General features: G+C 49.7%; 1 protein-coding gene across 5 annotated transcripts in view; it reads left to right on the top strand.

The window, feature by feature from the left end:
- GAS7 (growth arrest specific 7) overlaps positions 1-16,999 on the top strand; it is a 49,197-nt gene that overhangs the window by 16,711 nt on the left and 15,487 nt on the right. For 2 of the 5 annotated variants that reach the window (XM_038750367.1, XM_038750368.1), the window contains exons 2-5: positions 3,571-3,685; positions 9,310-9,396; positions 11,780-11,865; positions 16,459-16,512. In XM_038750367.1, coding sequence (XP_038606295.1) covers positions 3,571-3,685; positions 9,310-9,396; positions 11,780-11,865; positions 16,459-16,512 — 342 coding nt within the window. Of the gene's footprint in view, positions 1-3,567; positions 3,686-3,946; positions 4,018-9,309; positions 9,397-11,779; positions 11,866-16,458; positions 16,513-16,999 lie in introns of those variants that run through there. The other 3 variants (XM_038750366.1, XM_038750370.1, XM_038750369.1) reach the window with 3 other exon arrangements.

Raw genomic sequence — 16,999 nt, 5'->3', positions numbered from 1 at the left:
TCGGGGGGGGAGTTTGGGCAGGGCATCCTGGATGGTGGCTTTTTTTTTTTTTTTACTGCATTTGTTACTCTGCGCCGGACACTGTTCTAAGCACTCAGGTAGATACGAAGTAATTAGGTTGGACACAGTCACCGTCCCACGTGGGGCTCACAGTCTTAATCCCCATTTTACAGATGAGGGAACCGAGGCCCAGACGTGGCTCAGTGGAAAGAGCCCGGGTTTGGGTGTCAGAGGTCATGGGTTCAAATCCCGGCTCTGCCAATCGTCAGCTCGGTGACTTTGGGCAAGTCACTTCACTTCTCTGGGCCTCAGTTCCCTCATCTGTCAAATGGGGATGAAGACTGTGAGCCCCCCGTGGGACAACTTGATCACCTTGTAATCTCCCCAGCATGAGCCTGCTGTTGGGTAGGAACCATCTCTATATGTTGCCAAGTTGTACTTCCCAAGCGCTTAGCACAGTGCTTTGCACACAGTAAGCGCTCAATAAATACGATTGAATGAATGAATGAATGAACAGTGCTTTGCACATAGTAAGCGCTTAATAAATGCCATTATTATTATTAGAACAGTGCTTTGCACATAGTAAGTGCTTAATAAATGCCATTGTTATTATTATTATTATCACTAAGTGAAGTGATTTGCCCAGGGTCACTCACAGCAGACAACGGGTGGAGCCGGGATGAGAACCCAAGTCCTCTGACTCCGAGGCCCGGGCTCTTCCCACCAGACCACGCTGCTTCTCCAAGCGAAGTGAAGTGACAGGCCCAAGGTCACCCAGCAGACAAGTGGGGGGGATGCTGGAATTCGAACCCAGGTCTTCTGACTCCCGGCCCCGGGCTCTTCCCACTAGGCCGTGCCATTTCTCACACAAGGACCCCCTTCTTATAGCCAGCCACACTCTTGTTGCCAAGTTGTACTTCCCAAGCGCTTAGTCCAGTGCTCTGCACACAGTAAGCACTCAATAAATACGACTGAATGAACCTAAAATAAAATTAATACGATTGATGGTTCTCCTCACCATCTAAGCAGGAAGGAGAACAGGTATTGAATCCCCATTTTACCATTGAGGAAAGCGAGGCATAGAGAAGTTAAGGGACTTTCCCAAAGCCACACAGCAAGCAGTTGCCAGAGTTGGGATTAGAACCCAGATCCTCCGACTCCCAGACCTGTGCTCTTTCCGCTTATGTTTTTTACTTGTACATGTCTGTTCTATTTATTTTATTTTGTTAATATGTTTTGTTTTGTTCTCTGTCTCCCCCTTCTAGACTGTGAGCCCGCTGTTGGGTAGGGACCGTCTCTATGTGTTGCCAACTTGTACTTCCCAAGCGCTTAGTGCAGTGCTCTGCACACAGTAAGTGCTCAATAAATACGATTGATTGATTTTCTTCTCCCGAGCGCTTAGAACAGTGCTCTGCCCCCCCTTCAAAGCCTTGTCGAAGGCCCATCTCCTCCTCCAAGAGGCCTTCCCTGACTGCGCCCTCCTTTCCTCTTCTCCCCCTCCCTTCTGCGTCGCCCTGACTCGCTCCCTTTCTTCATCCCCCATCCCGGTCCCACACCGCTTATGTCCCAAACAATAATATATTGATTTATATTAACGTCCATCCCCCCCCCCAGACCGTCAGCTCATTGTGGGCAGGGATTGTGTCTGTTTGGTGTTCTGCCGTCCTCTCCCAAGTGCTTAGTCCAGTGTTCGGCACCACTAAGCGCTCAGTAAATGCAACTGAATGAAGAAAGCGCTCAGTAAATAGCATTGATCGATCGATCCTTCCCGACAGCACCTGGCTCACCAGTCCGCCGGCCTGATACCCGCTTCGGTCAGCAAGGCCACCCCCCCCGTGGGGTCGCGTGACCCCAGGGATGCACACGTGTGGCCGCGGAGGCGTCTTCTGCGTGACCAGGCCGGGGCCGTGGGGGATGGGGCTGGGATTTTGTGGTCCCGAGAGGAAGGGGGGGCCTCAGGGAAACTTCCTTTTTCCCCCCGCACCCGAGTTGTCCGATTGAGCTGATCAGCAAGAGACTGAGTGTGTGATTTTTTTATGGGATTTGTTAAGCGCTTGCTATGGTAATAATAATAATGCTATTTGTTAAGCGCTTACTATGTGCCAAGCACTGCTCTAAGTGCCGAGCAGGCACTGTTGCCATGTGCCAAGCAACTGTTCTAAGCGCTGGGGTGCAGCGGCGTGGCTCAGTGGAAAGAGCCCGGGATTTGGAGTCAGAAATCATTGGTTCAAATCCCGGCTCTGCCCATTGTCAGCTGTGTGACTTTGGGCAAGTCACTTCACTTCTCTGGGCCTCAGTTACCGCATCTGTAAAATGGGGATTAAGATTGTGAGCCCCACATGGGACAACCTGATCACCTTGTAACCCTGTGATGACCTTGTATCTCCCCCGTTTTTAGAGCTGTGCTTGGCACACAGTAAGCGCTTCGCAAGGACCATCCTCCTCATTATTAAGAGAAGCAGCGTGGCTCAGTGGAAAGAGCCCGGGCTTGGGAATCTGAGGTCATGGGTTCTAATCCCGGCTCCGCCACTTGTCAGCTGGGTGACTTTGGGCAAGTCACTTCACCTCTCGGAGCCTCAGTGACCTCGTCTGGAAAATGGGGATTAAGATTGTGAGCCCCATTTGGGACAACCTGATCACCTTGTATCCCTCCCAGTACCTAGAACAGTGCTTGGCACATAATAAGCACTTAACAAATATCATCATCGTAATTATTATTATCCAATGTGATGACCTTGTATCTCCCCCATGTTTACAACAGTGTTTGGCACACAGTAAGCACTTTGCAAGGACCATTCTCCTCATTATTAAGAGAAGCAGGGTGGCTCAGTGGAAAGAGCGCGGGCTTGGGAGTCTGAGGTCATGGGTTCTAATCCTGGCTCCACCACTTGTCAGCTGTGTGACTTTGGTCAAGTCACTTCACTTCTCGGAGACTCAGTGACCTCATCTGGAAAATGGGGATTAAGACTGTGAGCCCCATTTGGGACAACCTGATCACCTTGTATCCCTCCCAGCACCTAGAACAGTGCTGGACACATAATAAGCACTTAACAAATACCATCATTATTATTATTATTATTATCCAACATGATGACCTAGTATCTCCCCCATGTTTAGAACAGTGCTTGGCACACAGTAAGCGCTTCGCAAGGACCATCCTCCTCATTATTAAGAGAAGCAGCGTGGCTCAGTGGAAAGAGCCTGGGTTTGGTAGACTGAGGTCATGGGTTCTAATCCTGGCTCCGCCACTTATCAGCTGGGTGACTTTGGGCAAGTCACTTAACCTCTGTGGGCCTCAGTTCCCTCAACTGTAAAATGGGGGGTGAAGACTGTGAGCCCCATGTGGGACAGCCTGATTCCCTTGTATCCCCCCAGCGCTTAGAAGAGTGGTAAGTGCTTAACAAATGCCATCGTCATTATTGTAGTAATTATTATTTTTGTGGGTGGTGGCGGACGGGTGACTGTCTCGGGCGGGGTGGCGTTTGAGATGTTGATTGTCGTCTCTCTCCGTCTGCGCGTCCGCCCGTCTGGTCTCTCCGTTGGATGACCGGCCGGCGGTTCCCCCAGCAGCATCCCGACGGCGCGGTGACCCACGAGGCCGCGGCCCCCGCCCCGCTTCCGCCTGGCTGGCAGACCTACCTGTCACCCCAGGGACATCGCTACTATGTCAACCCCGCCACCAATGGTAAGTGCCCAAGATAATAATAATAATAATAATAATGTTGGTATTTGTTAAGCGCTTACTATGTGCAAAGCACTGTTCTAAGCGCTTGGGGGGATGCAAAGTGATCAGGTTGTCCCACGTGGGGCTCACCGTCTTAATCCCCATTTTACAGATGAGGTAACTGAGGCTCAGAGAAGTGAAGTGACTTGCCCAAGGTCACACAGCAGACATGTGGCGGAGCCGGGATTCGAACCCATGATCTCTGACTCCAAAGCCCGTGCTGTTTCCACTGAGCCAGGCTGCTTCTCTTCTCTTCCAAAACGCCCCCGCTCCCACCACGACCCTCACCCGAGGTCCGACTTCAGGCTGCCCGGTGGGTTGGGAGGGTTCGGGGGTGACGGTGAGCAGAACGGGGGTCTCACGCCCACTTCTCGTGGCTGGTCGTAGCAGTTTAAGTAATAATAATAATAATAGTAATGGCATTTATTAAGCGCTTACTATGTGCAAAGCACCGTTCTAAGCCCTGGGGAGGTTACAAGGTGATCAGGTTGTCCCATGTGGGGCTCACAGTCTTCATCCCCATTTTCCAGATGAGGGAACTGAGGCCCAGAGAAGTGAAGTGACTTGCCCGAAGTCACACAGCAGACAAGTGGCGGAGCCGGGATTTGAACCCGTGACCTCTGACTCCAAAGCCCGGGCTCTTTTCCACTGAGCCACGCTTCCCAGTTTAAAAGCTGGGGTCAGTGTTCCCCGACAGCCCCACAGGACCAGCGCTTAGAACAGTGCTTTGCACATAGTAAGCGCACGCCATCATTGTTATTACCTTTAAAAAAATGGTATTTGTTAAGCGCTCACTATGTGTCAAACACCGTTCGATGCGCTGGGTTCGATACCAGTTAATAAGGTTGGATAATACTCCGGCCTTAGGGGTATTTACAGCCAACATTCTGAGCTGGGCGTCAGGATGACCACTAGTACTACTATTATTCATTAATCCATTCAATCGTACTTATTGAGCGCTTACTGTGTGCAGAGCACTGAACTAAGCGCTTGGGAAGTCCAAGTTGGCAACATATAGAGATGGTCCCTACCTGACAACGGGCTCACGGTCTAGAACGGGGAGACGGACAACAAAACCAAACATGTAGACGGGTGTCAAAACCGTCTGAATAAGTAGAATGATAACTATATGCACGTCATTAATAAAATAGAGTAGTAAATATGTACAAGTAAAATAGAGTAATCAATCTGTACAAGCATCTATATAGGGCTTCCCTTTCAAAGCCCTATTGAGAGCTCACCTCCTCCAGGAGGCCTTCCCAGACTGAGCCCCCTCCTTCCTCTCCCCCGCCTTACCTCCTTCCCCTCCCCACAGCACCTGGATATATGGATATATGTTTGTACGGATTTATTACTCTATTAATTTATTGATTTCATTTGTCCGTATTTATTCTATTGATTTTCTTTTGTTAATATGTTCTGTTTTGTTCTCTGTCTCCCCCTTCTAGACCGTGAGCCCGCTGTTGGGTAGGGACCGTCTCTATATGTTGCCAACTTGGACTTCCCAAGCGCTTAGTCCAGTGCTCTGCACACAGTAAGCGCTCAATAAATACGATTGAATGATCAAGTGCTGTGGGGAGGTTCTTGAGAAGTAGAGAAACGTTTTTGTCGGAGAACGATCTGGGCAGAGGGAAGTAGCAACTGGAGGGGGGAGAGACCGGAGGTGGGGAGGTCAGCGAGGAGGCGGAGGCAGGAATCAGAGTGGGACAGGAGAATCAATCAATCGTATTTATTGAGCGCTTACTGTGTGCAGAGCACTGGACTAAGCGCTTGGGAAGTACAAAGAAGTACAGGAGAAGTGACTGGATTAACGGGATGGAGAGGAAAGGGCGGATTTTAGCGGGGTGGTGAAGGTGGGACCCACAGGATTTAGCGATGGATTGAATATGTGGGTTGAATGAGAGAGCGGAGTGGAGAACGTGAGATGTCCCTCTTTAAGAGACGAAGGTGGTGCCGTCTACAGTGATGGGAAAAATCTGACGCTTTATGGAAATCGAACCGGCTCAACCCCACTCCGGTTCAGTTCAGTCATATTTATTGAACGGAGAACGTGAGGTGTCCCTCTTTGAGAGACGAAGGTGGTGCTGTCTACAGTGATGGGAAAATCTGATGCTTTATAATAATAATGATGGCATTTGTTAAGCGCTTACTATGTGCAAAGCACTGTTCTAAGCACTGGGGAGATACAAGGTGATCAGGTTGTCCCACGGGGGGCTCACAGTCTTCATCCCCATTTTACAGATGAGGCAGCTGAGGCTCAGAGAAGTGACTTGCCCAAGGTCACACAGCAGTCATGTGGTGGAGTCGGGATTTGAACCCACGACCTCTTACTCCAAAGCTCGTGCTATTTCCACTGAGACATGCTGCTTCTCTTATAATAATAATAATAATGGCATTTGTTAAGCGCTTACTATGTGCAAAGCACTGTTCTAAGCGCTAGGAGGATACAGGATGATGGAAATCTAACCGGCTCAACCCCACTTCAATTCCATTCAGTTGTATTTATTGTGCACTTACTGTGTGCAGAGCACTGTACTAAGCGCTTGGGAGAGGACAGTAGAACAATAAACAGACACATTCCCCACCTACAGCAGGCTAGAGGGGAGAGGGGTTTAAAGCCAAAGGCGAAGAGTTTTCGTTTGATGCGGAGGTAGATTCATTCATTCATTCAATCGTATTTATTGAGCGCTTAGTGTGTGCAGAGCACTGTACTAAGCGCTTGGGAGAGGACAGTAGAAAAATAAACAGACACATTCCCCACCCACAGCAGTCTAGAGGGGAGAGGGGTTTAAAGCCAAAGGTGAAGAGTTTTCGTTTGATGCGGAGGTAGATTCGTTCATTCATTCAGTCGTATTTATTGAGCGCTTACTGTGTGCAGAGCACTGTACTGAGCGCTTGGGAAGTACAAGTTGGCAACATATAGAGACGGTCCCTACTCAACAGTGGGCTCACAGTCTAGAAGATGGGCAACCACTGGAACGTCTTGAGGAGAGGGGAGACACGGCCTGAACGTCTTTGTGGAAAAATGATCCGGGCGGCAGAGTGAAGTCCGGACTGGAGTGGGGAGAGACAGGAGGCAGGGAGGAGGCTGATACACTCATCAAGGCAGGAGAGGAGAACTGCTTGGACTTTGAGACCCTTTATCTCCCCCTCGACCCCTCAGGACAAGCCATGGAGCAGGGAGTGCTGGGGGAAAGGTGGGAGGAAGGGGAAGGGGAGTCTCCCACAGCCAGGTGAGGCAGAGGTCAGGGGTTCAAATCCCGGCTCCGCCTACTGTCAGCTGTGTGACTTTGGACAAGTCACTTCACTTCTCTGGGCCTCAGTTCCCTCAATCTGTAAAACGGGGATGAAGACTGTGAGCCTCCCTGTGGGACAACCTGATCTCCTTGGCACATAATAAGCGCTTAACGTGGCTTAGTGGAAAGAGCACGGGATTTGGAGTCAGAGGTCATGGGTTCGAATGCCGGCTCCGCCACCTGTCTGCTGTGTGACCTTGGGCAAGTCACTTCTTGGAGCCTCAGTTTCCTCATCTGCAAAATGGGGATGATGACTGTGAGCCCCACGCGGAACTAACCTGATCACCTTGTATCCCCCAGCGCTTAGAACATCATCATCATCATCAATCGTATTTATTGAGCGCTTACTGTGTGCAGAGCAGTGTACTAAGCGCTTGGGAAGTACAAGTTGGCAACATATAGAGACAGTCCCTACCCAGCAGTGGGCTCACAGTCTAAAAGTGCTTTGCACATAGTAAGCGCTTAACAAATGCCATCATTATTATTATTATTGTCTGTCAAATGGGGATGAAGACGGTGAGCCCCTCGTGGGGACAACCTGATCACCTTGTAACCTCCCCAGCGCTTAGAGCAGTGCTTCACACATAGTAAGCGCTTAATAGATGCCATCATCATCATCATTATGATTATTACTATTCATCCCTATTTTCCAGATGAGGGAACGGAGGCCCAGAGAGGCGAAGTGACTCGCCCAAGGTCTTTGCACATAGTAAGCGCTTAACAAATGCCGTCATTATTATTATTATCATTATTATTATCATCATCAATCGTATTTATTGAGTGCTTACTATGTGCAGAGCACTGTACTAAGCGCTTGGGAAGTACAAATTATTATTATTGGCCAAGGACGCTTGGCACATAGTAAAGCGCTTAACAAATACCCTGGTTATTATTCAGCCGCCAGAAGGGGGGACGGGGTCCTGGGGAGGGGCTGGGGTGGAGGGAGATGACTAGTTTTCGGGGAAGTTTGGGGACCAGGCCCAGCTGGTGGTGCGGCGGGGCACGAGATCGGCCCAAGTTTCCGGGCTGGTTTCGCCAGCTGCTTCCGGGCCCTGGCTCCTCACCCGCTCCCTCGCCCGTTTCCTTCCTCTGCCCTCACGAGCCCAATTCATTCAGTCGTATTTATTGAGCGCTCACTGTGTGCAGAGCACTGGACTAAGCGCTTGGGAAGTACAAGTTGGCAACATATAGAGATGGTCCCTACCCAACAACGGGCTCACAGTCTAGATGCAGCTCCTCCAGCCGCTCCCCCCGTCCATGATCCCCCCCCCTGCACCAAATCAACAGCTCCCATCACCCAGTTGTTGTTTTTTTACAATCAATCAATCAATCATATTTATTGAGCGCTTACTGTGTGCAGAGCACTGGACTAAGCGCTTGGGAAGTCCAAGTTGGCAACATATAGAGACGCTCCCTACCCAACAGTGGGCTCACAGTCTAGAAGGGCTCACTATGTTCCTATACGGCACTATACTAAACGCTGGGACAGATCCAACCTCATAATAACTATGGTATTTGTTAAGTGCTTACTCTGTGCCAGGCACTGTACTAAACGCCGAGGTGGATACAAGCAAATCGGGTTGGATGCAGTCCCTGACCCACATGGGGCTCACCGGCTCAATCCCCATTTTCCAGATGAGGGAACTGAGGTACAGAGAAAAAAAAAATGATGGCATTTGTTAAGCGCTTACTATGTGCAAAGCACCGTTCTAAGCGCTGGGGAGGATACAAGGAGATCAGGTTGTCTCACGTGGGGCTCACAGTCTTCATCCCCATTTTACAGATGAGGGAACTGAGGCACAGAGGAAAAAAAATGATGGCATTTGTTAAGCGCTTACTATGTGCAAAGCACCGTTCTAAGCGCTGGGGAGGATACAAGGTGATCAGGTTGTCCCATGTGGGGCTCACAGTCTTCATCCCCATTTTCCAGATGAGGGAACTGAGGCATAGAGAAAAAAAAATGATGGCATTTGTTAAGCGCTTACTCTGTGCAAAGCCCCGTTCTAAGTGCTGGGGAGGATACAAGGTGATCAGGTTGTCCCACGTGGGGCTCACAGTCTTCATCCCCATTTTACAGATGAGGGAACTGAGGCCCAGAGAAGTGAAGTGACTTACAATAGAGTGATAAGTCTATACAAATGTATATACAGGTGCTGTGGGGAGGGGAAGGAGGTAGGGTGGGGGGGATGGGGAGGAGGAGAGGGAAAAGGGGGCTCTCCCACACGCTTAGTACAGTGCTCTGCACACAAATAAGCAACATCCTTCAACCTGCCATTCTCTTTTGTCCAGAGACTACTTGGGTGCGACCACAAGGATCTCCTGGGACCGGTTCCCCCGCGAGCCCCCGTCGGAAGACCAGCTCTCCGTCTGCAGCAGGTACCGTCCGGGCCCAGTGCAGCCCAGTCCGGCCCAGTTCAGACCTGTCCAGCCCAGCCCATCCCAATCCAGTCCAGTCCCGTCCAGCCAGCTCAGTCCACCTCCCTGTCTAATCCATCCAGACTGTGAGCCCACTTTCTAGACTGTGAGCCCACTGTTGGGTAGGGACCGTCTCTATAGGTTGCCAACTTGGACTTCCCAAGCGCTTAGTACAGTGCTCTGCACACAGTAAGTGCTCAATAAATACGATTGAATGAATGAATGAATGAATGAATCCAGGCCACGAGAAGCAGCGTGGCTCCATGGAAAGAGCCCGGGCTTTGGAGTCAGAGGTCGTGGGTTCAAATGCCGACTCCGCCACTTGTCAGCTGGGTGACTTTGGGCAAGTCACTTCACTTCTCTGGGCCTCAGTGACCTCATCTGAATAATGGGGATGAAGACTGTGAACCCCCTGTGGGACAACCTGATCACCTTGGAACCTCCCCAGAGCTTAGAACAGTGCTTTGCACATAGTAGTAATAATAATGATTTGTTAAGTGCTTACTGTGTGCAGAGCACTGTTCTAAGCACTGGGGTGGGGATATAAGGTGATCAAGTTGTCCCATGTGGGGCTCACAGTCTTAATCCCCATTTTACAGATGAGGTCACTGAGACTCGGAGAAGTTAAGTAGTAAGCACCTAACAAGTACCATCATTATTATTATTACTTTGCCCAGTCTGTCCCAGACTAGCCCAGTCCACCCCCAATCCATTCATTCATTCGTTCGTATTTATTGAGCGCTTACTGCGTGCAGAGCACTGTACTAAGCGCTTGGGAAGTACAAATTGGCAACATAGAGAGACGGTCCCTACCCAACAGCGGGCTCACAGTCTAGATCCAGTCCGTCCTTGATTAGTTCGGCCCTGCCCAGTGCATCCCAGCCTAGCCCAGTCCATCTTTGCCCAATCCATGCCCTTCCCAGTCCACCCACCTGCCGTCCACCTTGCCCAATCCTCCCATCCCAGTCTGAAGTAAGTGCTTAACAAGTACCATCATCATTAATTATTATTATTTTGCCCAGTCCATCCCAGCCTAGCCCAGTCCACCCCACCATCCAGTCCACCTTGCCCAATCCTCCCATCCCAGTCCAGCCCTGAGCCTCCGGGGGCCATGGGACCCCCAGCCGGGTCTGCCCCGCTCTGCCCATCATTCATTCAATTGTATTTATTGAGCGCTTACTGTGTGCAGAGCACTGTACTAAGCGCTTGGGAAGTCCAAGTTGGCAACATATAGAGACGGTCCCTACCCAACGGCGGGTTCACAGTCTAGAAGGGGGAGACAAGCAACAAAAGAAAACATATTAACAAAATAAAATAAATAGAATAAATATGTACAAGTAAAATAAATAAATAGAGTAATCTTATGTTTAACATCACTTAATTTCTGATACACTAGAACCTATGAGCAAGAAAGAAACTTACTCCTACTTGCCCGGTGGAGCAGAGAAGCAAAGTGACTGACCCAGGGTCACACAGCAGGAATGTGGTGGAGCCGGGATTAGAACCCAGGTCCTTCTCATTCCCAGGCCTACGCTCTAGCCACTAATAATACTAATAATGATGGCATTATTGGAATAATAATACTGGGAAGGGCATGGATTGGGCAAAGATGGACTGGATGGCTGGGTGGATTGGGCTAGGCTGGGATGCACCGGGGCAGGGCCGAACTAATCAAGGATGGACTGGATCGGGGGTGGACTGGGCTAATCTGGGATGGACTGGGCAAAATAATAATAATGGTACTTGTTAAGCGCTTACTATGTGCAAAGCACTGTTCTAAGCGCTGGGGAAGTTACAGTAATAATAATAATGGCATTTGTTAAGCGCTTACCACGTGCAAAGCACTGTTCTAAGCTCTGGGGAGGATACAAGGTGATCAGGTTGTCCCACTTGGGGCTCACAGTCTTCATCCCCATTTTACAGACGGGGGAACTGAGGCACAGAGAAGTGAAGTGACTCACCCAAAGCCCAGTGCTTAGAACAGTGCTTGGCACGTAGTAAGCGCTTAAAAAATGTCATCATTATTATCCACCTGACAATTGGTACAAGGTGATCAGGTTGTCCCACGCGGGGGGGGGGCTCCCAGTCTTCATCCCCATTTTCCAGATGAGGGAACTGAGGCCCAGAGAAGTGAAGTGACTTGCCCAAAGTCACCCAGCTGACAAGTGGCGGAGCCGGGGATTTGAACCCACGACCTCTGACTCCAGAGCCCGGGCTCTTTCCGCCGAGCCGCGCTGCTGCTGGGATGTCACTAAAATCATGTTCCTTCTGAGGTGGGAGTCGGCAGGCAAGGGTGACCCCAGGCTCAATAAATCCGGCTGACTGGCTCTGTCTTGTGCCTCAGTGAACGGATTCCACGCCGCGGGCGCGCCCCCGGCCCAGGCACAACCCGCCCCCATGAGTCTCCGCAAACCACCCAGCGACTCCCTGGTAAGGAGGAAGAGGAGGAGGAGGAGCGGGCAGGGGTGGGGTAAGGGATGGGGGCAGGCCCAGGGGCCATAATACCTCCCTAATAATAATAATAATAATAATGATGGCATTTATTAAGCGCTTACTATGTGCAAAGCACTGTTCTAAGCGCTGGGGAGGTTACAGGGTGATCGGGTTGTCCCACGTGGGGCTCACAGTCTTCATCCGCATTTGACAGACAGGTAACTGAGGCCCAGAGAAGTTAAGTGACTTGCCCAAAGTCGCACAGCTGACAACTGGCGGAGCCGGGATTTGAACCCACGACCTCTGACTCCAAAGCCCGGGATCTTTTCTACTGAGCCACACGGCTTCTCTAGGATATTAATACGATATACAATTCATTCATTTAGTACTATTAATTGAGCGCTTACTACATGCGGAGCACTGTACTAAGTGCTTGGAAAGTACAGATCGGCAACATATAGAGACCGTCCCTACCCAACAACGGGCAATGTTACTATAATGATATTGTGTATTTTGTGATTGGTGCAGTATAGTATATTGTGATATAACAGTATAGTATATAGAGAAGCAGTGTGGCACATTGGAAAGAGCACGGCTTTGGAGTCAGAGGTCATGGGTTCGAGTCCTGACTCCGCCACATGTCCGCTGTGTGACCTTGGGCAAGTCACTTAACTTCTCTGAGCCTCAGTTCCTTCATCTGTAAAATAGGGATTAAGGCTGTGAGCCCCACGTGGGACAACTTGATCACCTTGTATCCCTCCAGTGCTTAGAACAGTGCTCTGCACATAGTAAGTGCTGAACAAATGCCATCATTGTTATTATTATTATTATGTACTGTTATATAACTGTAATGATGGCATTTGTTAAGCGCTTACTATGTGCAAAGCACTGTTGTAATAATATATTATTCTATAGTAATATAATGATAGCAACTGGGGTATGGGTTCAGTGCCTTCCATATGCTAAACTAATTATCAGTCATATTTATTGAGTGCTTACTGTGTGCAGAGCACTGTACTAAGCGCTTGGGAAGTACAAGTTGGCAACATATAGAGACGGTCCCTACCCAACAGTGGGCTCACAATAATAATACCCGAGGTATTTAATAATAATAATGATAAAGATGCCATTTATTAAGCACATACTGTGCAAAGCACTGTTCTAAGCACAGGGGAGGTTACAAGGTTGTCCCACGGGGGGCTCACAGTCTTAATCCCCATTTTACAGATGAGGTAACTGAGGCCCAGAGAAGTGAAGTGACTTGCCCAAAGTCACCCAGCTGACAATTTTCGGAGCCGGCATTTGAACCCACGACCTCTGACTCATTCATTCATTCATTCATTCAATCGTATTTATTGAGTGCTTACCTTGTGCAGAGCACTGGACTAAGCGCTTTGGGAAGTCCAAGTTGGCAACATCTAGAGACGGTCCCTACCCAGCAGCGGGCTCACAGTCTAGAAGGGGGAGACAGAGAACTAAACAGCACATATTAACAAAATAAAATAAATAGAATAAATATGTACAAATAAAATAAAGAAATAAATAGCCAAGGCCCGGGTTCTTTCCACTGAGCCACACTGCTTCTCTGCAAGAAGTGAAACGACTTATCCGAGGTCCCACGGCAGCGTGGCTCAGTGGAAAGAGCATGCGCTTGGGAGTCAGAGGTCATGGGTTCGAATCCCGGCTCCGCCACTTATCGGCTGTGTGACTTTGGGCAAGTCACTTGACTTCTCTATGCCTCAGTTACCTCATCTGTAAAATGGGGATTAAGATTGTGAGCCCCCTGTGGGACAACCTGATCACCTTGTATCCCCCCCAGCGCTTAGAACAGTGCTTTGCACATAGTAAGCGCTTAAGAAATGCCATCATCATCATCATCATCATCAAGTGGCGCTGTCAGGATTAGAACCCAGGTCCCCCTTGTCCCAGGCCCGGGCTCTGTGCTTCTGGCGACACCCAGTGGACACTTTGCTCCCTGCAGCGGGCTCTTTGGGGAGATTCATTCATTCATCCAATCGTATTTATTGAGCGCTTACTGAGTGCCAAGCACTGTACTAAGCGCTTGGGAAAGTACAAATACAACAGTGCAACACTCACTCCCCACACCTTTCATTTTTACGGTATTTGTTAAGCGCTTACTATTTGCCCGGCACTGAACTAAGCGCTGGGGTGGATTCAAGTTAATCGGGTCGGACACAGTCCCTGTCCCCCATGGGAATAATAACGATGGTATTTAATAATGACGGCATTTGTTAAGCGCTTAGTATGTGCCAAGCACTGTTCTAAGCGCTGCGGGGATACAAGGTAATCAGGTTATCCCATGAGGGGCTCAGTCTTCAGCACTGTTTTACAGATGAGATAACTGAGGCATAGCGAAGTGAAGTGACATGCCCAAAGTCACACAGCTGACAAGTGGCGGGGCCGGGATTAGAACCCATGACCTCGGACTCCCAAGCCCAGGCTCTTTCCACTGAGCCATGAATTTGTTAAACGCTTACTATGTGCGTGGCACTGAACTAAGCGCTGGCGTGGATTCAAGTTAATCGGGTTGGACACAGTCCCTGTCACCCATGGGAATAATAACGATGGTATTCAATAATGATGGCATTTGTTAAGCGCTTACTATGTGCCAAGCACTGTTCTAAGCACTGGGGAGATACAAGGTAATCAGGTTATCCCACGTGGGGCTCACAGTCTTCATCCCCGTTTTACAGATGAGGTAACTGAGGCATAGCGAAGTGAAGTGACTTGCCCAAAGTCACACAGCTGACGAGTGGCGGGGTCAGGATTAGAACCCATGACCTCGGACTCCCAAGCCCGGGCTGTTTCCACAGAGCCATGCATTTGTTAAGCAGTTACTATGTGCCGAGCACTGTTTTAAGTGCTGGTCACAATCTTAATCCCCATATTACAGATGAGGGAACTGAGGCCCAGAGAAGTGACATGACTTGCCCAAGGCCTCACAGCAGACAAGCAGCAGAGCTGGGATCATAATAATAATAAGAATAATTGTGGTATTTGGTAAGTGCTTACTGGGTGCCAGGCACTGTACTAAGCAGTGGGGAAAATACAAGCTAATCAGGTTGGACACAATCCATGGCCCAAATGGGGCTTCACAGTCTTAATCCCCATTTTAATAATAATAATGATAGTTTTTGTTAAGTGCTTACTATGTGCCAGGCATTGTACTAAGTGCACAGATGAGGTAACTGAGGCCCAGAGAAGTGAAACGACCTGCCCAAAGACACAGATCAGACAAGCGGCGGAGCCAGGATGGGGACCCAGTTCCTACTGGAAAAGCAGCATGGCTCAGTGGAAAGAGCCCGGGCTTTGGAGTCAGAGGTCATGGGTTCAAGTCCTGGCTCTGCCAATTGTCAGCTGGGTGACTTTGGGCAAGTCACTTCACTTCTCCGTGCCTCGGTTCCCTCATCTGAAAAATGGGGATTAAGACTGAGAGCCCCACGTGGGACAACCTCATCACCTTGTATCCCCCCAGCGCTTAGAACAGAGTGCTTTGCACATAGTAAGCGCTTAACAAATACCATCATTATTATTATTATTATTACTACTGATTCCCAAGCCCGGGCTCTACTCACTAGGCCCTACTGCTTCTCAATTTCGCATTGGAATCCTGTTTCCCTCAACCTGGAGCCAATAAAAGTCTCTTCATTCATTCATTCATTCAATAGTATTTACTGAGCGCTTACTGTGTGCAGAGCACTGTACTAAGCACTTGGGAAGGACAAGTTGGCAACATATAGAGACGGTTCCTACCCAACAGCAGGCTCACAGTCCCATGACCTCTTGGTGAGGGGCAGTGCGGTCCAGTGAGGTGTGGGGAAGCGGGGTGCAAAACAAAGCGTGGACGGGTGTCAAGTCATCAGAATAAATAGAAATAAAGCTAGGTGCACATTAACAAAATAAATAGAATAGTAAATATGGACAAGTAAAATAAATAGAGTGATAAACTTGTACTGACATATACAGGTGCTGTGGGGAGGGGAAGGAGGTAGGGCAGGGGGGATGAGGAGGAGGAGAGGAAAAAAGGAGGCTCAGTGTGGGAAGGCCTCCCGGAGGAGGTGAGCTCTCAGTAGGGATTTGAAGGGAGGAAGAGAGCTAGGTTGGCGGACATCCACTGAGGTGTGGTGTAGCCAAGGGATGTGTTCCCGACGTGATGTACCCGGTGGGTTCCTGATGTAATAATAATAATAATGATGGCATTTATTCAGTGCTTACTATGTGCAAAGAACCGTTCTAAACGCTGGGGAGGTTACGAGGTGATCAGGTTGTCCCACATGGGGCTCACAGTCTTCATCCCCATTTTACAGCTGAGGGAACTGAGGCCCAGAGAAGAGAAGTGACTCGCCCAAAGTCACACAGCTGACAAGTGGCGGAGCCGGGATTTGAAACCATGACCTCTGACTCCAAAGCCTGGGCTCTTTCCACTGAGCCACGCTGCTTCTCTGTGATGTGCTGTGATATGATACGCTTCTCTGATATGGCCCTAACGTGTTCCTTGTGTGTTTTTGACGTGGCCCCCCATGTGTTTCCTGACGTGTTCCTGACGTGGCCCGTTTCCCCTCTCCCCAGAACCCGGGAGCGCCGTCTCCGGGGAAGAAGTCAAGCAAGGACAGGACCATCACGGTGAGAGCCCGGGCAGGGTGGGCAAGGAGCCAGGGCTGACCACAGCGAGCCGGGAGACCCCCTGCCATCCCCGGTTCCTGGATTCGGATCCCCATGGGCAGAGCAAGGAGGGGACGGGCCGTTTTGGGGTTCCGATCAGACCCCCGAAGGGGCACCGGCCTACACGGATAATAATAATAATAATAATAATAATGGCATTTATTCATTCATTCGGTCGTATTTATTGAGCGCTTACTGTGTGCAGAGGCATTTATTAAGCCCTTACTGTGTGCAAAGCACTGTTCTAAGCGCTGGGGAGGTTACAAGGTGATCAGGTTGACCCACAGGGGACTCACAGTCTTAATCCCCATTTTCCAGATGAGGTCACTGAGGCACAGAGAAATTAAGTGACTTGCCCAAAGTCACCCAGCTGACAGTTGGCGGAGCCGGGATTTGAACCCGTGATCTCTGACTCTAAAGCCCGGGTTCTTTCCACTGAGCCACGCTG

The sequence above is a fragment of the Tachyglossus aculeatus genome, chromosome 8, assembly GCF_015852505.1.
Source record: "Tachyglossus aculeatus isolate mTacAcu1 chromosome 8, mTacAcu1.pri, whole genome shotgun sequence".
Taxonomy (NCBI): domain Eukaryota; kingdom Metazoa; phylum Chordata; class Mammalia; order Monotremata; family Tachyglossidae; genus Tachyglossus; species Tachyglossus aculeatus.
This window is presented reverse-complemented; position numbering and strand designations above follow the sequence as displayed.